The 23,344-nt window shown below is 46.1% G+C and overlaps 1 protein-coding gene across 5 annotated transcripts in view; it reads left to right on the top strand.

The window, feature by feature from the left end:
- Cyp40 (Cyclophilin 40) overlaps positions 1-23,344 on the top strand; it is a 36,843-nt gene that overhangs the window by 3,296 nt on the left and 10,203 nt on the right. For 3 of the 5 annotated variants that reach the window (XR_013313802.1, XM_077662085.1, XM_077662083.1), the window contains exons 3-10: positions 2,225-2,331; positions 4,357-4,548; positions 6,118-6,240; positions 10,977-11,083; positions 11,952-12,041; positions 16,565-16,622; positions 19,494-19,580; positions 21,143-21,185. Coding sequence is in view for 4 of the 5 variants with exons in the window: in XM_077662085.1 (XP_077518211.1) it covers positions 2,225-2,331; positions 4,357-4,548; positions 6,118-6,240; positions 10,977-11,083; positions 11,952-12,041; positions 16,565-16,622; positions 19,494-19,580; positions 21,143-21,185 (807 nt within the window). In the remaining variant the exon portion in view is untranslated. Of the gene's footprint in view, positions 1-2,224; positions 2,332-4,356; positions 4,549-6,117; positions 6,241-10,976; positions 11,084-11,951; positions 12,042-16,564; positions 16,623-17,800; positions 18,023-19,493; positions 19,581-21,142; positions 21,186-21,562; positions 21,760-23,344 lie in introns of those variants that run through there. The other 2 variants (XM_077662084.1, XM_077662086.1) reach the window with 2 other exon arrangements.

The following is a 23,344-nucleotide window of genomic DNA, read 5'->3' on the forward strand; positions in this document are numbered from 1 at the left end:
GTGGGGCGCAATTCGGGGTCCAGCATCTGCAGTGTGCAGCACCTCTTTCTTTCTCCCTCTTTTAATTCCCATCCTGGCAGGGTCTACCCAGGGGTACCCAGATACCTTACTTTTCCTCCCTTCATAGCCTTCTCCTATAATGCAATTCGTTTTTTTATCAGTTGTTTGCTCGCATTGTAACCTGCATTCGCAGCATTCCTGCATCCTTGATGGTCTGCTGAGACTGCATGCGTAAAGTAACTGAGAAAGCAGTGTCTTGAAGTGACAGGTTTAAGGTAACCATAAACACCTTTGCCTTTTTTGATATCACAGTATAAATATGAGCACTGGTACGGAAATAATTGCCTTCTGCTGGAAAAGCATTTGGCATGTGCGTAGGAATACTGACCACGACTAATATGCATCTGTTACGCCTTAACAGCAGTCATATTTCGAGTAGTGGTGTGAAGAGAAATGGAGCCCTTGTGTGAGGCATGGGATCCTGTAGTTACAGCTGAAGTCAAGCACTCTTGGTACATTCATGCATGATGCACTTTTCATCACTGGTGAGCACACGATTGAATGTGGGTGCATTGCAGTGCCAGAAGAGCTATGACAGACAGGCTCTCGTCACTTGTCGTTGCTTGTTGACACCCCACAATGTGTGGAGTACCCACTTGCTCAACTCGGAACATCTCCCCAGTGCAATGCAGACAGAGTCTTATGGTTTCATTGGAAACAGCGAAGCGTATGGCAAGTGCATCACATGTATGACTGTTGTCCTTGTTTATGGCTGCCTTCAGGACCTCATCCTACAACATTTGTGTCCGACGACTGCGGGGTGCATAGCTAAGTGGCGTATCTTCCCAGCTTAACATTTGGAACCACTGCTTGGACTGTGCATTCAGTGACAGCATTATTCCCCAAGGCTTGATGTATTCCACAGCTTGATTCAGCTGCCATGAGGTGCACCTAAAGTCTGGGAAGACAACGCGAAATGAGCTGTTTCTACACCTCTAAATGTCTTAGACACCGCTCAAGCTATGACTACGGTGTGGGTGCAGCGCGCACATCACAGTAATTGTTCCTACTTCCAACTTGGCCATTTTTTTCAGTACTTGAGGCTGTCATTTTCATATCAGTGTTCACTTTTGCAGTGTGACATAAAAAATGGCAAAATCTTTTCTGGTTACCTTGTGCTATCTCAATGTGTTAAAGTACTATTGGCTGCCACAGAGTGTGCTGCTGAAACTGAACTGCATTAAGGCACTGTGCCAGTGCCTCCCTTTTCAGGATTGCTTATAACAGGTACTGTACTAATGCATCCCTGTTAAAAAAAAATTGCAGGATGGTTGGTTATGAGTTTGTAACAAAAATGGTCCAGGGTCAGCTGGCTTGTGACTGCAAACAAATGGAGACTCATTAGAGTTGATATATTAGTGTGGATGCTCTAAACACTAGGCCAGCGCAGCGGCGGCTGAGTAGTGAATGCATCTGCTTCGTATATGGGAGGTGATGGGTGAGAGGTGCTGGGCTCATAAGTGGGAATGAAGACATATTAGAGTTGATGTAGTTCAGTGGATGACTAGGCCACTGCAGCGATGGTTTAATGGTTAGAGCATTCAGCTCGTATGCAGGAGGTGCGGGATGTGCTGGGATCGTAGGTGGGAGGTGCATTTTTAACTATGGGTGCCTGCCGGTGGGCTTGCAGGCACCAACGCCGATAGTGCAGAACTGAAGAGAGATCTACCAACAGCTAGTGGTGTAAAACACATTTTGAGTGACAATGGGCGAAAGAGGTCTATAATCACTTGCAGTTGATTATGCAGGTTCTTGTTCACTGGCTTGAGAAAAGTGACTGATTTCAATATTTTTGTTCATCTGTCTACAAACACAGCTCATTGCCTGTATTTTCTAGGGATATTTTTGAATAAGAATTGGAATTTTCAGAGCAGTATTCACTGTTACTCAGGATAGATATGCCATGAATACCAGCAGTCTTTTGAATTGATGTCTCATTTTTACAAAGTAGGTTCCACTTGTCATCACATCAGCAAATGTTTTGTTAAGTTTGCAGTGGCTCCCTTGTATTGATATATCAGTGCTAAACATAGACAAATGTCTGCTGCTGCTTTGTAGAGGCCTGTGGTAATATTTCCAAATGCATATTCTTTGTAAATGTGGCAGTGGCTTGCATCTTGTGAATTAGAGTTGTTTTGTTGTTGTTTTTTTCCTTCATGTGCAGTTATGCCAAAGTTCATGGTCCAAGGTGGGGACATCACACATGGAGATGGAAGTGGAGGAGATAGCATCTATGGCCGCTTTTTTCCTGATGAGGACCTTTCGCTGAAGGTGAACTCTTGCCTTTGTTGCTGTGTCACTTCGTGCTCGTAGTTGTCCACTGTTGTTCAGTTTCGGAAACTTGCTTGCCTCACTCAAGCAATAAAACTGCATCAGCAGCCTCAGAAAAATTACATGCCACCTGCAAGCACATGGACCATGATTTGGAAAATTTACTGAATATTTCTCAGACTGAAACCACCTGTTAAAGCATGCTTTGACAACTGTTGGATATGGCCGGCATTCTTGGGAACTGTTTGAAGTACCATGAACACTTATACGTGTAATGTTTACGAACTGCTGTACTAACTCATATTATTCGAGCACTTTTGTGGCGAAAAAAAAAAACTGATCTTGAAATCTTAATGATGGTTCTCATTGAAATGTTATAGCATTTATGGGCCCGCCATGTATCTTATGGTGTGAAAAAGCTGTTAAGCAATGCTTAACGGCTTTGGAAGCTGTCCTGTTGTATTTTACTAGAAGTGAACTGTACCATGCCCCTTCAACAGCAACCTCTGACATCACTACATTAGTAAGGAGACTTCTGGCTGTACTGGGCACTAGAAAGAAATACGTACCTCCTTTTCTTTTTCTGAACTGTAACAAATAAAAAATCAGCTTTGCTTGCTATGTTAAGCAGCTTGCACTGCTTGTTGGCAACTTTCAGAAAGCACCCTTATCATGTAGGCATGAGGTCACACTGTTGTAACACGACATTTTTTACTAAACACAATTGTAATGATCTGAATTTTACCCATGTGAGTTGATCCTCCCTCCCCACTTTGTGTAGTGCCCTGCAGGCCTTAAAGGGGTTCTGAAAGGGGCTCTACTAAAGTTGCGGTATGCCTGGGATGTTAAAGCACGCCGCTTCACGAGTATTGTCCGGGAAGAATTTTTTTAAGCGCTTTGTAAAACAGAGTTATCTACAGTCAAAATCTGAATTTCAGCGTCTTCGCGCCTTTCCCTCTCCTCTGAGAGCGTCACTTTTTGTACGTTGGAAGGTTGCGCTCCTCTACCGGCACCATCTCCGGGGGAGAGCTTCCTGACCTGCCGGAGCTACGCCACTTATTGACCGCGGACATGGTAACTGTATGACGTCTGAAAGAATCTAACCAATAGCCATCTCTCAACATGTATACGAAGATGCGAGCGACGGAGGAGGGTGCAAGCATGAAAATGCCGCCAGGAAGGGCTCACCAACTTTCGCGTGTGATTGTTGGTTCTCTGCTGCTTGTAGAAGTGTATTATTTGGCTCAGATGTTCATGACAACACAATGCAGTGATTGAGCAAGTTGATTTCCTCTCCTCATAAGGTGTTTCAGGGCCCTTTCAAGGGTGTTAATAAATGGTGGTGAGGATGAGTAAAATATTTGCTTGCGATAAATCTGTTTATTTTTGTACCTGTATTTTTGTAACAAAGTATTTCTTTTCAACCACAACTGTTTCTATTCACATTCAAACTATTTGAAAACATATTCAATTTCCTACCAACTTTGATTGTTTGTATTCACTTTAGAACTGAAAATTTGATGTGCACATACCGTTGCATTTTGTTTCTCTTCTTCTTTTTTCCCACATCCACTGTAACTCTCTTCTGCCTGACCAGCACTGCTGACTCCAGTATTTCTAAATAAACATAAAATTAGTTCAAAGGGTTGTGCATAAGGAATGCCAACTTGGAGCAGTCTTCCTGAAATGCAACACAGGTGGGCTTCTCCAGGATGGTCAGTAGGATTGGTCAGTGTGAATAGCTGGGACAGGCACAGAATGTTATCAAGGAGAGCACATAAGTTAGCTTTCTCCTGGCATGCAAAGTCGTCAACTGGGCTTTTCTTGTTTTAGCTGGAAGTGCAGCATCTTCATGAGGTGTTTCCATCTGGTCTGGTGCGTTCAGTGCTAACTGTGATGCTTTCCTAGTGCTTCTCAGTTGATGTTTTCTGTGGTTGCAATTGGCGCCCATTTTGTGAGCTAGCTAGGAACAAACCATTTTCATGACCACTCACGTGGTAATCCTTGTGTGATTCGTTTGTGCAGCATGACAGGCCAGGGCTGGTGGGCATGGCCAACAGTGGGCCAAACACCAATGGATCACAGTTCTACATTGTGACTGTGCCCACACCACACCTTGATGGCAAGCACGTCATCTTTGGCCAGGTGGTCAAAGGCATGGGCGTGGTGTCTGTGCTCGAGTATGTTCGTACCAATGAGAACGATGTGCCTGTTGAGGTAAGCGCTGCCAGTGCCCACTTTGGATTCTTCGCTGGATTCTTACTGCATTAATTCTGTCTAAGACTGGTGGAATTAATGCAGTAAGTTGGGCTAGCTGTCATAACTGAACAATTAATATAACAGCACAACATATGATGACAGCACACAAGTGATCATATGTTGCATCAGCTTGCAACTAAACTTATTCACATAAGGGGGAGAAAATGGCATATGCTCAGCATGCTGGCTTATGGCACGGTAGATCAAGAATGGGACAAAAAAAAATGATGGCCCAAGAATCCTGCTTATTGCAGTCAACCCTATATAATTAGAGCTTAAGGAGGGAAGCTGGTCTTAAAAAAATTTTTATTAATGAAGTCACAATTATGAAATCTTCAGGGAACATGTATTTTTGCTTGCTGATTCCAAATATGTAATTTAATTTAATGTACAACCAAGTCCTTGTGCTCTTAATGCATTAAGTTATGTAACTTTTTGTGGAGAGTTTTAACAAAATTCTGCTGCAGGGAACTTGATAGAATGTATGCCGTCGGCTGGTCTTGACATTAAGCTATGCAATAAGGGTAAAATTATTATCCTGCCTATTATAGAAGTTGAGCTACGGGGTTTTGAACCTGGTACTCCACAAATGGGGAAAAAAATTTTTACATCTTTCTGAAGTGACAACTTCAAAATCCTATAAGTCAACTTTTATGACAGATATGATGATAATTTTACCTATATTGCATAGCTTTATGTCAAGAGAAACTAATGGCATGCATTCTAGCAAGTTCCCTGCAGTAGAATTTCTTGAAAGTTCTCCACAAAATGTTGCATAACATATTGCATAAGTGCTCAAGGAATTGTTGTACATGAAATTAAATAACATATTTAGAATTATCATGCAAAAATACATGTTCTCTGAAGGTTTCATAATTGTGACCTCATTAACAAAAATTTTTTTCTAAGACCCTCTTCCCCTCTTAAAGGGGGCCAAAAATTTGTTCATGTTAATGGGAGCCTATTTAATAGACTTGATGTTGATGGGACCTTAGTGCCCCTTACGTTTTCAATGTTCCTTGAAATGCTTTGTTGCGTGCAAACTATGGCGAGTGTCAAAGCTGAACTGCTGCATAGTGGTAAGGGTCCTTGCAGCCTCTTTCAGAAGATTTAGCTGGAATTGTGCTTGGTGTGATGAGGCAGGCCACTCCAAGCGGGTAGGGAGGGATTGGACTACAGCTGCAGTTTGCACCTCTGCCAAGGGCATTGGAGCCAGTTATGCATAGGGGACTTGAGGTCCCATTGCTGCTATAGTGTATGTCAGGGCCATTGCATTTTGTTGCAACCACAGTAGCAAGCTTTTCTGGGAAAGCAAATATGGTGCCATAGTGGTGGTGGGCTTCTTGTGTGCTGCTTAATTTCTTTTTCGTGCAGTGTACAGCATCATGGTTAGATGGGTTTTTGCAGTCGTAAAGAAAGAATGCTTTAAATTAGTCTTTTAATCATCTCGTGTCTCTAGCCTTTGGAATTCATCCCCAGGGACTTGACTTGTCAGTAACATCACGGACATTGATCAATCTGTTGCAGGATTGTATCATTGAAAACTGTGGAGAAATACCGCCCGGTGGTGACTTTGGTATTTGTGAGCGGGACAGTACCGAAGATGTTTTTCCTCCATTTCCTGATGACTCGGATTTCGACTTCAGCAACGTGAGTGACACCCCTGTAACACTACAGTGTTGCTCTGAGTGCCTTGCACCTTGTGGCAGGTACTTCTGTTGCAGGCTTTCGCAAAGAAGAGCAGTGGAGAGGGCACAAGATGTGAATTCAGAATTTTCATTTCAAGGCAGAGGCAGGGCAATAACAGACACAGGGCAGCTGAAAAATCTTAGAGATGACAAGAAGATACTGTATCTATATGTATATAATGCAACCATGACTATAACATCAAGGGGGAGTTTAACATCTCACGAAAATGAAAAAAAATATATAAACATGCCATACTTACTCGCGTAATGAATTCACGACAGCTAAAAAATTTTAAAGATGGCAAGAAGATACTGTATCTATATGTATATAATACAAGCATGACTATAACATGAAGGGGGAGTTCATCATGTCATGAAAGTGAAAAAAAAAGTATATTGTGAAGAATAAGGGCATTAGCCGCACTGCCATCGCTCAGAGCCAGTGCCTGCTGACCTGGATGGACCAGAAACTCTGCCGCCGCTGTTGTTTCGCCGCCGCCTGAGCGCTGACCTAAGCCCCCGTTACATTTGGTGGAGGTTCGGTATTCCATCCCCGTACCACCCTGGACCTCCACAGCCGCACACTACCAACCCCCGCTATGCTCGCTATGCCCGAAAACTCCAACCACCAATCCGTGCAGGTGGGCTCCCCATCCTTTGTTCCGGCTCCCTCCGGCAGCGGGACCCTGCCCTCTATAGCAGTACTGACGATCAGTACTGCCCTCAGCCCGCTGGTTCCTGCACTCGACTTATCGCATCCAGATGTTTTCCTTCCATTGACGCCTCTCTCTCTGCACCTCAACGCACTCAACTTCTCGCGCTGGTTCATCAATTTTGTTCCTCCTTCGATTCACACCAACCCGCTTTGACCCGCACATCGACTGTCGCCCACCACATTGACACCAGTGACCACGCCCCTCTGCATCAGCGCCCATATCGTGTCTCCGCCAGTGAGCACCAAGTTATTCAAGAACAGGTTGAGACCATGCTTCAGAGCGGCGTGATTCAGGCCTCACACAGTCCCTGGGCCTTGCCCGTGGTACTCGTGAAGAAGAAAGATGGCTCTATTCGTTTCTGCGTTGATTACTGCCACCTGAATAAGGTCACGCGAAAGTATGTTTACTTTCTTCCCCGCATTGATGATGCTCTGGACTGCCTTCAAGGAGCGGAACTCTTCTCTTCTCTCGATTTACGCTCTGCGTACTGGCAGGTCTCCCATGCCAGCCGATGATCACCCTAAAACCGCATTTGTGATCCCTGATGACCTGTATGAATTTAACATCATGGCTTTTAGCCTGTGTAATGTTCTGGCCACTTTCGAGCACATGATGGACACACCATTCTGCGCGGCCTGAAATGGAAGTCCTGCCTCTGTAATCTCGACGACATCGTGATCTTTGCGACTCACCTGTCCTGGCTCAAGCACATCTTAACTTGCCTTATGGACGCCGGCCTTGAGCTGAACTTAAAAAAGTGTCGATTTGCTCCTTGTGAACTGACAGTTTTAGGCCACATTGTGTCTAAAGAGGGCGTCCGCCCCGACACCGCCAAACTTGGTGCTGTGACTGCGTTTCCAAAACCTACTTGCATTAAGGAACTGCGCAGCTTCCTAGGCCTCTGTTCCTATTTTCGACATTCTATTCACAACTTTGCGGCCATTGTTGCCCCTTTAACTCAGCTTCTTGGCAGCAACGTGGATTTTTCAAGTTGGTCCCCGGCCTGCGACGATGCCTACAGCACCTTGCGCAGTCCTCCTCACGGCGCCACCCATCTTGCATTACTTCAACCCACAAGCTCCAACCAAAGTACACACGGACGCCAGTGGCGTTGGCCTTGGTGCTGTGCTTGCCCAATGCAAGTCTGGATTCGAGGAATATGTGGTTGCTTACACCAGCCACACCCTCACGAAAGCCGAACCCAACTACTCCGTGATGGAAAAAGAGTGCTTGGCCATTGTCTGGGCTCTTGGCAAGTTTTGACCTTATCTCTATGGCTGTCATTTTGACGTGGTCACCAACCACCATGCCCTTTGTTGGCTTTCTTCGCTAAAAGATCTCTTCGGTCGCCTTGCTCGATGGGCTGTTCGTCTACAAGAATATAACGTATGTGTCGTATATCGGTCGGGCCGCCAGCATCTCTGCCCTCGAATCCGCTGCGCCTTCGCTCAACACCTGCGACATGCCTTCTGAGCAGCGTAAAGATCAATGGATTGCCTTTCTTCTTGACTTTCTCTCCGACCCATCTACGGCTCCAGCGTGTCTCGCGCCCTTCGTCACCAAGCTTCACATTTTGCAATTCGTGATCATCTGCTTTATCGGCGCAGCTATAACTCCGATGGACGGAAATGGCTTCTCGTCATTCCCCAACATCTCTGGTCCCGAATCTGCACCTGTTTCCACGCTGACCCGCGATGCGCCCATGCGGGAGTATTCAAGACGTACACTCGCATCCGTCACCGGTACTACTGGCGCGGCATGCATAACTTCATCCTGAAGTACATCCGCTCCTGCCCATCCTACCTGTTTCCACGCTGACCCGCGATGCGGCCATGCGGGAGTATTCAAGACGTACACTCGCATCCGTCTCCGGTACTACTGGCGCGGCATGCATAACTTCATCCTGAAGTACATCCGCTCCTGCCCATCCTGCCAACGCCATAAGAAACTGCCTCATCACTCCGCTGGAGAGTTGCAGCCACTACACTGTCCGCCTCTGCCCTTTGACCGTGTTGGCATAGATTTATACGGCCCTCTGCCGTACGCTGCTGCTGGCAACCACTGGGTCATTGTTGCCATTGATCACCTGACCCGGTATGCAGAAACCGCCGCGCTCCCAACTGCTACAGCTCGTGAAGTGGCGTCCTTCATTTTACAGTGCTTTCTTCTTCGTCACGGTGCTCCTCGTGAAATCCTCAGTGACAGAGGACGCGTCTTCTTGTCTGACGTCGTTAAAGCTCTACTCGCCGAGTGCAGTATAATTCATCAAACTTGTACAGCCTACCGTCCACAAACAATTGGTCTAACTGAACGATTTAATCGCACTCTGGGCGACATGCTGGCTATGTACATTGCTGCCAACCACGCGAACTGGGACCTCGTTCTACCCTATGTTACGTATGCCTACAACACTGCTACCCAGTCCACAACCAGTTTCTCCCCATTTTTTCTGCTGTACGGCCGGCATCCATCCGCTCCCATCGACACAGTTCTCCCATACCGCCCCACGCGTCATATGAGTGTACAACTGTTTCTGAAGCTGCCCAGCATGCAGAAGACTGCCTCCAGATTGCATGGTCGCTCACGGCAGACACTCAGGGGCGCCAGAAACGCCGCCGTGACGAAGTTCAGCTTGATCCTGATTTACTGCCCGGTTCACTCGTCTGGCTGTGGATCCCTTCCACTGCTCCCGGCCTTTCAAAGAAATTAATTTCAAAATACCATGGCCCCTACCGCGTCCTGGAGCGCACATCCTCAGTCAACTACATTATTGAGCCCCTCACACCGTCTTCTGATCTCCGCCGATGTGGTTGCGAGACTGTGCATGTCCAACCGCTCAAAGCGTACTACGACCCGGCTGTGTTGTCGGCACCATGAGTCGCCATGATGGCTACTTTTCTCCCCGGGGCCATTGTGAAGAAGAAGAAGGGCATTAGCCGCACTGCCATCACTCAGAGGGAGAGCCTGCTGACCTGGATAGACCAGAGACTCTGCCGCCGCCATTGTTTCGCCGCCGCCTGAGCGCTGACCTAAGCGCCCATTACAATATAAATATACCGTACTTACTCACGTAATGCGCCCACTTTTTTTTGTAGAAAAGTTGACATTAGTTCGGGGGGAGGACTTATTACATGGCAGAAAAAAGTGTTGACAGGTTTTCTTGCCAAGAGTTGAAATTTCTTGTCATGCATTTGCCCACCTACCCTTCACCTGTCCACATGTCTCTCCATCCATCATCAACTAAAGCATGGTTGACAAGTTGCATCCCTGCGTAACCCGTGTCTGTGTGACCGGTGTTGAGCATCATTCACTCTAAAAAGTGTTTGCTGCATCATGGCTTGATCCGTTGATTTGTGATAGTCAACATTGCTCGCCGGTCGTGGTAAGATGATGCAAACATCACATGATGACTACCGGCCTCGAAGGTCAGGTGCGCATTTTTCATGCAAGGTTAAAAAAAAAAGGAAATTCTCAACAACAAATGTTGTGGGTGGGTTTATTATTCAAGCGGGTTCATTACGCAAGTAAATGTAGCATATACATTTTAATTTGAGCACAGTCTCAGCCTGTTGAAGCCAACTACAGTCGAGGGCATGAGCCTATGAACTGAGGGAAGAATCTTGTAAAAATGGTAGATGGCCTTATCATAATTAGATGTAAAGGGGCAGAGGCAGTAAGATGGGTATTTTTTTTTATACCTTCAGTTTAAGACCAAAAGAGCAGGTGGCCTGGCACCAGCAGCATTGTGTACAAGATCAGTCTTGCCTTCTGCTGACCAGTGTGGCCACTCTTTTGGTGGACATGTGGTGCATGTGGAGAGGGGGCATTTTTATTTTTATTTTTTTTTACTTTTTATTTCATGCTGTGTGCAGTTTTTGCGGTGTCTCTATTGCCTCTGAAGATGATCCCTATTCTTTAAAAAAAAAATGTTATGCTGCTTGCCTTTCTTGTCTAATTTTATTTGTGAAAATTTTTCTTTCAGATTGAGCACATCATGTGTGTGGCTGAAAAAATTCGACAATCTGGTAACCACTATTTCCGAAAAGAAGAATATGTCTCAGCAAATGCCAAGTACAAGAAGGCCTTGAGGTGTGTATTGATTTCAATGTTGCAGCCCCTTGCAGGCTCTGAACCCACCCAAAACCAAGCCTTTACTTAATTGAGCATGAAACAGAAAAGAAGCAGGAGCACGAAAAAGGTACAACCAATCACGCCTCATGTTAAACTAAGAATAAGCTAAACACAAAGCAAAACCGTGGGCCAACCAGGCTAAGCATGTTTTCGCACGTCTACTCGGTTTAACCCAGTTAAAACTCTACCACTTTGTTTTTTCTTTAAGCACAAAGCATGCCACATGTTGTTCTTGTCTTGCCATGCCATCTTGTTACTTCGTACTGCTGTGAGAGGAAATAATGTAGCAACACCCTTCGAGAATACCGGTAACTGTGCTTGGTCACGTGGATTCTTCGGCAGCCATGACTGCCTCATCACTTTCATGTGGAACACTGTATTGACAGGAATAGGAAGCATCATCGGAATAGCAGCACGGCAGGTGCTGAAGATGTGAGAGATTGTGAAGCTTTTCCTGCTTCATATGCTCTATAGTTGGCATGCATGTTGTGCACAGCAGAGCATGGCACAAGCTCTGGGAATCATTTGCGCTGTTCGCAATTGCTGTGGTTAGTAGTGGCGTTAAGGATGATAAACTGGCCTTCATGGCAAGACAATAAGGGGGTGCCGTCTATGGGTAAATATTATAGCCAAGGCCCATGTGATAAGTGGGCGAAGTAGTTCTGTTTTCAGATGGTTGTTCTGATTGGTTGAGAAATTTGCCATTTTGTCTGATAAGAAGGCAGTACATTCTGCTGCGAGCATTTGCCTTCTGTACTGCAGAGGAACCCATTATTATGAAGCTGCAGTAACAACTGTTTGTGTGTGTGTGTCAATGCTTCGGTAGGTACCTCAACAGACTACATGAGGTCAACGAGCTCTCCAAAGAGCAGGAAAGCAAGATTGCTGTTGTCGTGCTGCCTTGCATACTCAACAGGCAAGTGGATGTTGACTGGCTAACCATGCATGGGCCTTCTCTCAGTTCTTGCAGCCTGCAGAGCACCTTTTCTCACACCATGGCCTGTTCAGAGCAGTTTATTAGCTCAGAAGTCTAAGAAACGCACGCTACCAACAGTTCTCCAATTGATCGCTTTACAATGAATCTGTACATACCTTTCAAATAGAAGGTTGAGGGCATGAGATGGTTGTAGTCGTGCGGCTTTGAAAACTGGCAGAGCTCTGGACATAAGTATGTACAACAGGCATGGCTTAGTAACCTTGCTGCCTTTTACAGGTGGAATAGACCAGCCATTGCAAGCTGATTAATGCACAGAGGCATTGTGTGTGCCTGCACAGAGTAAAACTGTGAAGAAGCTTAGCAGCATTTCCTGGTTTTCACTCTCAGTCAGTGTGCCAGATTGCTTGAAGATCCAAAACTTCTCTAGGCAGCTACTGCCCGTCTGCCAGTTATAGTCCGATGTGATTTCAGTATTGTACAGGTTAGTGCCAGGTTAGTACTAACCTGTGCATATTGTACAGGTTAGTGCCATCAGTGTGCATCTACCATATTTATTCGAATCTAGGCCGATAGCTTTTTCAAATAAACATATTCCAAACTGCTAAATATGGTGCATACCTAGCGTCATCTAGAAAAGTCAGTATCGCAGCCGCTACTAGCCGTGCCAGTAGCCAACCGTACACAAGCGAGGTCGCCGTTTTGACTTGGGTCGTGTCGGCCTTATCGGTGTGCGGCGTGGTGTTATCGCGATGGCACCAAGCAGGAGATACCACTACAGTGCCGCTTTCAAGCGAAAAGTTGTGATAGCCGCAGAGGCATCGTCGAACCTTCTAGCCGGGCGGGACTCCCGCGTCGACGAGAAAAAAATCCGTCGTTGGAGGGGACAACGACAGCAACTTTTTGCGTGCGCCGCAACGAGGATGACATTTAGTGGACCAAAGAAAGGCCGTCACCACGAAGTGGAGACAGTTTTGGCCGACTTTGTTCGGATGCAGAGAGCAGCTGCCCTTCCAGTGACAACAGAAGTGCTCCAAGCGAAAGCTAGGGGAGCGAGGGAGCGATTTAAGTTTCGAGGGAGCGAGGCCTAACGCCAAAGGATTTCAAAGCCAGCTGGGGGGCTTCAGAAATTCATGAAGCACTTCGGCTTCAGCTTCCAACGTCGCACTTCAATCACCCAGAAGCTGCCAAGTGATCTCGAAGAAAAGCTGATAGCTTTCCAGCGCTACGTGCTGCGAAAAAGAGAAGTGGCAAGCTACAACCTTGGGCAAATCGGCAACGCCGACCAGACGGCTGTGTATTTTGATTTGCCAGTGGCGTACACCGTGAATGAAAATGGTTCCAAGGAGGTGAAGGTGTGCTCTGCGGGCTACGAGAAGCAGCGCGCAACTGTGATGATGTGCTGCGCAGCTGATGAACAAACTCCCTCCTTATATGATATTTAAAAGGAAGACACTGCCTGCTCGAGAAACTTTCCCAAGAAATGTCATTGTGCGGGCAAATGAGAACGGGTGGATGACGGGTGCGATGGTGGAAGAGTGGGTTAAGATTGTGTGGCGACGGCGTCCAGGAGCCCTTTTGACAAAGAACTCGCTCCTTGTCGTCGACTCTTACCGTGGGCACTTGACCGATAACGTGAAGGCTGCGCTCGCCCAAGCGAACACGGACCTCGCTGTCATACCGGGCGGCATGACGGGCCAGTTGCAGCCACATGATGTCTGCATCAACAAACCTTTCAAGGATCGCCTGCGGAAATATTACATGGACTGGTTGACTGACGAAGACCACGTGCTAACGGCAATGGGCCGCATCAAACGTGCATCGCTATCGCACCTGGCAGGCTGGGTAGCTGCAGCATGGGACGACATCCCAGGTACTTTGATCGTGCGCGCCTTTAAAAAAGTGCAGCATATTTAATGCGCTTGTACCGAAGATAGTGCACCGTTTGAAAGTGACAGTGACAAGGAACACTGCGACGAGTCTAGAAGCGACGACGACGTTGAATGAGCTGTGCACATTCAGATTCAATAAATGCTGTTTGCATTTTGTGAACGCTGTCCTCTCTTTTTTTGTTCGGCCTACATTCGAGGTAATATATTTTTTTGTTGTTTGCTTCGGACTTTAGGGGGTCGGCTTAGAATCAGGGTCAGCCTAGATTCGAGTAAATACAGTATGCTGCGTAGGTTATTACTCCAGTGGACGTCCTGTGGTGCAAACTTTGTTTAATGGATGCTAAGACAGTTTCATGCATCCCATCTTTGCTTCCGAAAGCAGTAGTTCAGGGTATTTATACCATTTTCAATGCTTCGTATGCATTTTAACGTAATGTTTTGCAAAAGCGAAACTATTTGTTGTTAATTTTTTGGGAATGCCATTCATTACATCAAGGCAGCTTATTTTATTTTTTCTAGACATTCCTATAGAAACCCTGATAAAGCAAGTTTTGAATAGTATTAATAGTAATAAAAGCCATCCTTTTGGGTTAGTTTTTGGTTGCATGTTTAACAGCTTCGTTGTTGGTCAGTCCAACATGCATACTGAATATACAACATGATGCAAATCGCAGTCTGCTACAATAGAATATCAGTGATACAGTCATGGTTTCAGGATGTTACGAATTCGTAAAATTCCCTGGCCAGAGTGCATTGTGTACAATAAGCAGAATTTTGGGTGTTATGAACAGATGAAACAGACGGTACGAACAGGTGCGCCACTACAGCACTCTCGAACACTAAGAGCAATATGCACTGCGAGCAGTGAGCAGTGGCGTATGACCCATAACTAAATCCTATCAGCTGCTAACACATTTACGTGAGTCCATTTTCCGTGCTTGTGCATGCAGATTTTGTCTGTTTTAAATTATATGAATTTTGGATGACATGAATATTCTTCATGACACCGTGAAATTTGTATCATCAAGATTCTGCTGTATTTCACACAAGTAGTGTGCACGGGTGCCAATCGTGCCATCAGGAAGCTTATCCACTTTTTTGTAATCAAACACATGGTATAGAACATGGCTTAATGGACAAGTAATGGCTCAGGCAGCCTTTCGTAACGATAGCCACATTACGGTAGCTTTCCGCGCCTTCGGCGTGGCGGCGCTGCAACCCTGTTTCGGCACTGCGACACTGTGGCGGCACTGCGACACTGTGGCGGCACTGCGACACTGTGGCGGCACTGCAACCCTGTGGCAGTGCCGCCACCACGTTGTCACGTGGTTTGTCACGTGATGCGGAGCAGCTGCCGGCGGCGCGGTGCAATGGCTGATTACGTGGTTCATCACGTGATTGGTCACGTGACCAAGTTCCACTTGGCCAGATGTAGCTATTGCGTCACTCCAGGTTTAACCAGAGCTAAACCACCGCCAATTTTTTTTTTAAACATTGGCGGTAATTGTGGTGATGGCTGTATGTTACAAGATAAGCAGTGCACCATTAGAAATAAGTGTCAGCACGAGAGTTGATGCATACACTTGCACCTTCTCAGAAAAGCGAACAATACATTAAAGAGAACAAGAGAAGTAAAGTGCTTGAAGTGTGCAAAGTGAGAAAGAGAGTTCAGCAAATGTCTCGTGTCTCATGTCTGCTGGTGCCAATTACTGAAGTGAAAAGTGCTGAGACTCCTGCAGAGACCAAGAAGCGATGGTACTGTCACCACAGAGAGCACTTGAGTATACACATATGCCAGCCTTGCTTCCTCGTAGCAGTTGTCAATCTTTTATTTTCATCTAACAAGGAAATTTAACTTTAGCCTTGTGCCTCTTAAAATGTAGGGTGAAATAATGAATTTTTGAGTGCCACAAGTTTGTTTTATCTAGATTGTCTAGATCAATTTGCTCTTGCCCTACCATAGGCTTGCAGGCCCAGTTAGCTCAGTTGGTAGAGTGACGGCTCTGGTGAAGTGGTGGTTCCTGGTTCAAACCCTAGACCAGGGCGAATTTTTCTTTAACTACAAAGTTTCTGAGAAAGCTGTATAGCTTTCCTTTGTAGTCGTTTGGCTGTGCTTGGGTGCATGCCAGTGAGTAATCACATTATTATAAATCTACTCAACCTTGGGGTATTCCCCTAGACATTTGACCATCATATTATGCATTCTTTGTTGCTGTCTCCCCTTTTTTCCTTGTACAGCCCTCCTCCTGATTATGTGTTGTGGTCATTGAATGAGTGAGCAAATCTGGCAGAAGGATAAAGGCATGTGCTTTACTGAAAGAAGTTCAGGGCCCCAAGTAATGCATGCAAACACTCATTCTTGTTGCCGAGTTGATTCCTTCCATATTGTTGGCTTGTCTAATAGGGTTGTTTCACTGTAGCCGCAAGGCATCTGAGCCCCTTCTCAGTGCAGCTATTGCAGCATTTTTAATCAGACGAAGTTCACTGTGTACACCACTGCACCCGACAAGGGACAAAGGCCCACCAGTTTGTCCCAGAAAGCCATCTCTGAGTGCAGACTTGGGGTGGGCTTCCTTGGGCAGAGCCCATCTCATGATGATGCTTTCCGCGCAGTGCTGCATCCAAGCTGAAGCTGAAGAGGTACCACCAGGCACTGGATGACTGTGATGAGGTGATTAGACAAGCACGTCTCTTTGCTGCAGCATGTTTTCTGAAGGCTTTTGAAACAAACTTGCCAATGAGCATGCCTGTAAATAGCACTTCAGCGGTGTCTGAGGGCTTGAGAGACTTGGAATATTCATTTTAATGGGAAGTCCATGTGAGTGACAGTTAATTCAAGAACAGAATCCACTGAAAGCATTGAAATTGTGCAAAGCACAGGACAATTGCAGTGTTTGTTTGTGATGGGAGTAGTGATTTGGTGTAAATTTTTTTGTATAGTGTGTGAATATAAGCATTGTCGAAGAGAAGACAGTGTGCTACAAGTGGGAGTTGAGCCATTGGCATAATCATGTTGTGCGCGGAGCTCTTGGCAATTGAACTAAGGTGGTTGCTGTATTGTTCAGTAGATACTTCCATGTATGAATATATTCCTTAGCTCCGAGGGTAGAGTGCCCTAGTGACTAAAAGAGTGACATCAGAGACTTTTTCCTTCTCCCGGGCTTGCTGAACAGTGATGTCAGCTGCCTTGCTGCAAGGTAGCCGATGATCCCTGGTACTTAAGCAAGCAGGAACACATTATCGCAGCTGGTGGTTACATTCCAGCTCTCACGTATTTTTATCTTTAACTGTGCCCTTCAGTTTGGTATCAGCCTCTGCAAACAAAAAGAAAAAAGCCTTTGTGGTAGGTATTTCAAGAAGGTTAACAGTCAAGAAAATCGCTTTGCTTGTCATGCCTCATACAAGCACAAGAACTCGGCGCACGTGGCTGTCTTGGGGTGTTGGTTCACAATTTTAAAGGTATGGCTGCATAGTTGTTTGAGTTACATACAATCATTGAACAGATGATCACTTAGCACCCCCTGACACAACGGGGCCGTGAAATGGACACAAATATATGATTGCACATGCTTGCTGCACCTGATTTCGCCACTTTGCTTCATCATTAAGCATTAAACTGCTTGACAATCGCATGGTATTTCTGAAAAATTTAGAGCTGTATGGTCCCCTTCACTACGAAAGAGAATATTCTGTCCGCATTCAACCAATGTTCACATTCCACAGATATAAGTGAAAAGCACACTTTTTCTCCTGTTCTAAATTGTCTTTCTCTAGATGAATACATAATGTACTTGAAGCATTTTGAACTTAATTGTAGAAGTAACAATGCAGTTTGGTTCTTATGTGCAGACTGACTGTTCCCTTTCGTATTGGAGCTACCCGTTACATGCTGCCGTCATCTGTTTCTGGCCTTGCACCATGGTGGCTTAGTGGCTGTTGTGTTTGGCTGCAGAAGACGAGCTCATGGGTTTGATCCCGGCTGCAGCAGCAGTGTTTCAATGCGACTGTACTGGAGCAAAGGCACATACTGAAGTGGCAAGATAGCCAACACTCCTGAGTGCCAACTAGAGAAGGGACACATTTATTCTGTTGGCTTTTATGTGCCTACATCAAGAAAGCGAGAAAAGGGAGCAAGGGAAGCAAGGGCAATAAGAAGTGCTGTGTTCGGGGGCGATGTCATAAACTGAAGCAGTCAGTTGTAGATCTTTGCGGTTGCATGGATCTCTCTGGGACACTTTTTCCAGTCGAGCAGCTCTGGCTGCCCATGGTGACTTCTGGCAGGCTGCCAGAGGTGCAAGGGCAGGAAAATTTGTTTCCGGGCTCTCTGGAAGCTGCAGCTTGACTTGTTGCAAGTGGTGGCACAAAGTTTCCCTAGTAGTGCTGTCTTCATCTGTAGCTGTTAAAAATCCTCGCTGTAAAATCCTTGCTTTACATTCAATACAGCACATTCTGCCAACCTGATTTCCTTGAGGCAGCGTTGTGCTGTGCACGAACGTGTTGTGTTATTCAGCCTCTGAAGGTCTGTGGATTTTTCACAGGTGAACTGGTAGCCATTGTCCAGTGCAGTTGTCTCTGGATTAGCTGCTTAATGTGGTGCATGAGTCCTTTATTGTTGTGCAAGCTATGGCCTAGCTCATGAGCGTTTAATAAGCACTACCACTTACCATCCCTGCATAGTCCTTGTGGAGCCTTGATCAACACTGGCACATTCCCAGCCATGGGGCTACCTCCTGTCGAAGTGGGGTGAGAGAGTAACACAAGTTTTGATGAGACACTCAGCTTATGGGTACTGAAGTAACAATCAGGCTAGCGCCTTTGCATATCGATCCCTTGATGCGTGTCATGCAAGATGTGTACCATTAGTGTTCTTGCCTAAGTCAGCGTAGTAACAAGTTGTCGCAGCACGATATGGTTGTCAGTCTTTCAGATGCTTTATCTTGAAATTTCGGTGCTGCCTTTTAACTTAGTGCAACCAAGTGTGGCTGGCATTGTGCATTTTGACAACTGCTGAGTGCAGTTGCTGCTATCACTAGTGCTCCGTTGTTCTATTCTTTGCGGGCACAAGTTCACCCAATATCAAGTGTTTGTTTGAGTGCAACACCGGTTGTGCATCACATCACCTCTAGCACGCGATAGTGTAAAGCATGTATGCCCTAAATGCTAATAAATCTTATTATTTTCAGAGCACAGGGTATTAATTATATTACAGTGCTGGTTGTCAAACGTTATAAACATGTCCCAGAATTGCTGCCTTTCTCGAGGTCGCAGAAATGGCAGTAATAGGCGTACAGTCTTCCAGAGTTCGATGCTGCCTGGCTCTTGTAGTAGCTGCCACAGTAAGTACCACCAGCACCTCGCCTATCATGAACATCAAAATTTGTTGGATGACTTTGTCAGTTGGTTGGAGAGCATTGAAAACATGGGCAGCCCTATTGAGAGTGCTAGTGAAAATTGTGTCTTGGGGCCTTTCTCCTGAGGCCTTGTGCACTCAAGCATTGTGTGTTATGTTGTTCCTGAGCTCGGCATTTTTTTGCATCCACAGGCCCTTGACCTTGAACCAAGACACCCCAAGGCACTCTTCCGGAGAGGCCAGGCTTTCCATGGCATGAGGGATTATGAGAAAAGCATGGTGCGTCCATTCTTATGGAACTGCCTTCCTCTTGGCTGGCATGTGTCAAGTGCTGGAACTTGTGGGGTTTTAATAGGGGGATAAATACGTTCTCCCCGCTTAACTGCGGCTGACACAGTTCAATATCGCCCGGACCTCACCCCATGATCCGTGTACGCTATCGAGCACATGCCGACTATGGCGGGCCTTGCTCTGAGGGAAACAGAGGAACGACACTCTGGCTGATCCAAACAAGACATTTATTGCTACAACACAATAACGCCAGCTAGTAACATAATGTGCTAAGGAATCGAGGTCGTCCGACTCACCAGCATGGTTACTTACGAGCGAATGTTCATCCACGCTAGGGCAGGAGAGATACTCCTTGGCCGGACGGGACGAAATGCGGGAGAACGTTCTCCCCCACAGCCTCGCCCCGCTAGCCAAAAGCGGAGCGTCGTGCCGGAACGTCACAGCCCGCCACATTCCCCAGCCAAAGAGAGGGTGCTCTCCCTCGCGCGCACACAGCAATCGCGCCGTCCATGGCACTCGTGGCGCTTAAGATAGCTAACTAGGAAGACGCATCACGGGAAGCAAACCACAGGGAATGGGCGAGGCAGGTCCCCAAATGTCTGGAAATGGGAATTCGTCATCGTCACTGGAGCCCATATTGGAGGAACTTCAAAGTGCTCAGCAAATGGTTGAAGCAGTTTGAATGGTTGTGCTGCTCATTTGCAATGGAAAGTACTGTGGTGCAGTCACACAGTTGGTGCACGTGGGTAGTGCTGTAGTTATTTTCCTGTCAGAGATTACTCCTGGCACTATGACTAATCCACCACACCTCTCTACTGTGAAACATTTAATGCGATAGCATTAAAGGCCCCATTACACAGAAAGTCCTGCGTCAGCATTGTGAGTGATTAGTAAGGTTGACGTAGGGCGGCCCGGGCAGCCAAACCCGGAGAAGCAACCTAGGTCGCATGACCTTGCAGCGTCATCACAACTTGCCCACCGTGCCAGGTGTCAGTTAAATTAACGATTGGTCACTCGAGAAGAGCAACCTGGGCCCAACAAGGCCCACCGCTGGGAGCGCCTGCCATTGGAAGGTGGTGGATGGTGGCGCATGCTCCATTTTCTTTTCTCTTTTTTGTGGTGGTGTCAAGCTGCTGAATTGTGTTTCATGTTTCCTGCCTTCTCTACACAAACCATGGTTTGAGAGATGTGCTGTTCTGCTTGGCACTGTTGTTTCCTTTTGTGCTTTGGTTGTGCACCGTAAAATTTAAATTTTACTCATGAGGTATGCTTGAAAAGTTTTGCATCAGAGCAAGAAGAAGGGCAGCTCTTCTCATGATGCTTCTCGAGCTTTGCCAACTTTGGCAGCAAAGTTATTCCTCATTTGAATGGATAGCCTAAGTGACGAAAGCCATCATGACATGCAAAGCAAAGCTGTTATTCCTGCAAGAAGTCTTGCCTGAACTTTCGCTGCACCCATATTCTTTCCCATCCTCTGTTTCAACAACCTGTCCCCGCTGACATTGTATTGGTAATGTGCCGCTGACTAATTGCCACTCTGCCGCTTGCAGGCCAATCTTCAGCAGGCACTCTCGCTCTCGCCAAATAATAAAGGTAAGCTGTATTTTCAGTGGCAGCACCTGTTTCATGTCTGATCATAGCTGGTGCGTGTTCCATGTTGGTACAGTCAAACCTTGTTATAGCAAACAGGTAAAAATTGTAAATTGTTAGGTATAGTCGAAATTTGTAATACAAAATTTTCCTAGAACCCAGGCAGGAGGGCACAATTTAGTCAGGGAACGTGTGGCAACTGGGAGAGACTGAGTCTGAAGTTTCAGATCCGTTAGGAATCCCCTCTCAGCGATTGTGGAGGCCACAAAAAAAAAAAATTAGAGTGCCAAATGTCAGTTAGGTTGGCTTTTCCACGCAGCAGCACCGGCACGTGGCGCGGCAGTTCAGATACCAGTTAGGACGGCTTCTCCACATTACAGCGGTGTTGTGTGAAAAATGGAACGCCAGAACGAAAGCTGTCGCCGTTTTCACCACCTCCGCGATGGTCAATGTGAGCACAGGACGGCTACTGGAAGGCTACAACCCACCATGATGCCGGCTCCAGGCCATTTTAAACTGGTGCGAGAAGCGCTAACGGGTGCCGACTGCCTGGCTACCAACTGTTCACACCCCTATATCTTCCTTGGCACTGTTGGCAAGTGCGAGATAAAGCGTGAGCCATGGCATGAACTGTTGCCATACCAGTACCAGTCACTCTTGTAGTAAGGCAAAGCCTGTCGCCTGCCATCCAAGCAGGCACAGCTTGGCGCTTGACAGTTCGACATATACCTTACAGCAAACTGCGTTTGATATATAAAATAAAAATTGCATGTTTGTTAAAAATATTTGGGGACAGTTCGATATAGCCAATGACTCCTAATATCTGTGTTCGTAACATCGAGTTTTGACTGTAGTTGGCAGAAATTTTTGAGCAGGACAGCTCAGCTCCTCAGCACGAGCAGTCATAGATTGCCAACAGGCTTAGCACCAGGTCTGTAACATCTCTCTGCTTGTTAACATTGCTCACAATCACTTAATCAAGTTTTATATTAATTGCTGTTCTGTTCAGTATATTGTCAGCTGAAAAGCTCTCATAATGGCTGCTTACGTGCAACGCCGTTATGCATGGGGTGGAGAGTGAGAGGAGGTGGGGGAGCTGGAGGCACCAGAGCTTTATTGGACGAGTGCATGTGGCCGAGCCGCTGCTGCTGCTGTTAGACGGGCTGAGGAGGCATTTGCTTCTTCTCGCATGTCCCTGCTCTTGGTTCTCTATACGGCCATCACTGACATGCGTGACTAGTGCTGTCCGTGCTCCCAATGCGCGATGGCTGTCAGCACTAGAATCACATGAGAAACCAAGTGATAGTGATGAGTGCGCACTGCTCATTCTGTGTCTTTGTTGCAGTGTCCTATCGTTTTTTGCTGCTTTTAAGCGTGAAGTGCTGTAGTGCCACATCATGTGACACTGCAGAAGCAAAAGCTGCGGAGGCTGCTGCATTTGCCAAGTAGAAGCCCCGATGATGCTGGAGCATGGCACATTGTGTCAAATGCGTTCGTGCGTTGTGATCAGACATTTCTCTCATGTCCATATCTGTTTTATCGTCATGAAACTTTATTATGGTTCAGTCAAATTTCAAGTAGCGCACCATAGTGGGTGTAGCGACTTCATGATATTATATCAAGGCCATCTGCCGAAACACTTTAATGAGGGCGGCATTGGGAAATTGAGAAACTTTGTAATATCAAGTAATTTGCTACATTGAGGTTCATTACGTCCAGTTTTAACTGGGGTTGCCTCTGAGTGCACCACTTAACAATTTTGTAAGTGAAGAGTGCCTGAAGGTTCATTAGTGCATGTCACTGTTGTTTCCTTGTGTGCTGTAGTGCTATACTGTAAAATTTAATTTTTTCAGTATTTTACAGTAAATTTAAATATTGCAGTCATCCGGAGATAGTTTGGCAGTAGAAAACAAGATAGGTCTGAGAACAGGTCCATGGATTGCTGCAGATTTAACTTGGATTAGTGACATTGAATGTGCAATAAGGAATACTAATTAAAATTGATCACTAATAACTTTTGCATTTATGTCAAGTTAGCAGGTTTACTTACACATGAGTGAGGGACCTTATCAAATGGTTATTGCGACATTTACAAATATGGCGTCTGCCATAAAGTAAGCATGAACAGCATAATGGAAGTCAGTGTATGATTTGAACAATTG

The sequence above is a fragment of the Amblyomma americanum genome, chromosome 4, assembly GCF_052857255.1.
Source record: "Amblyomma americanum isolate KBUSLIRL-KWMA chromosome 4, ASM5285725v1, whole genome shotgun sequence".
NCBI classification, from domain to species: Eukaryota; Metazoa; Arthropoda; class Arachnida; order Ixodida; family Ixodidae; genus Amblyomma; species Amblyomma americanum.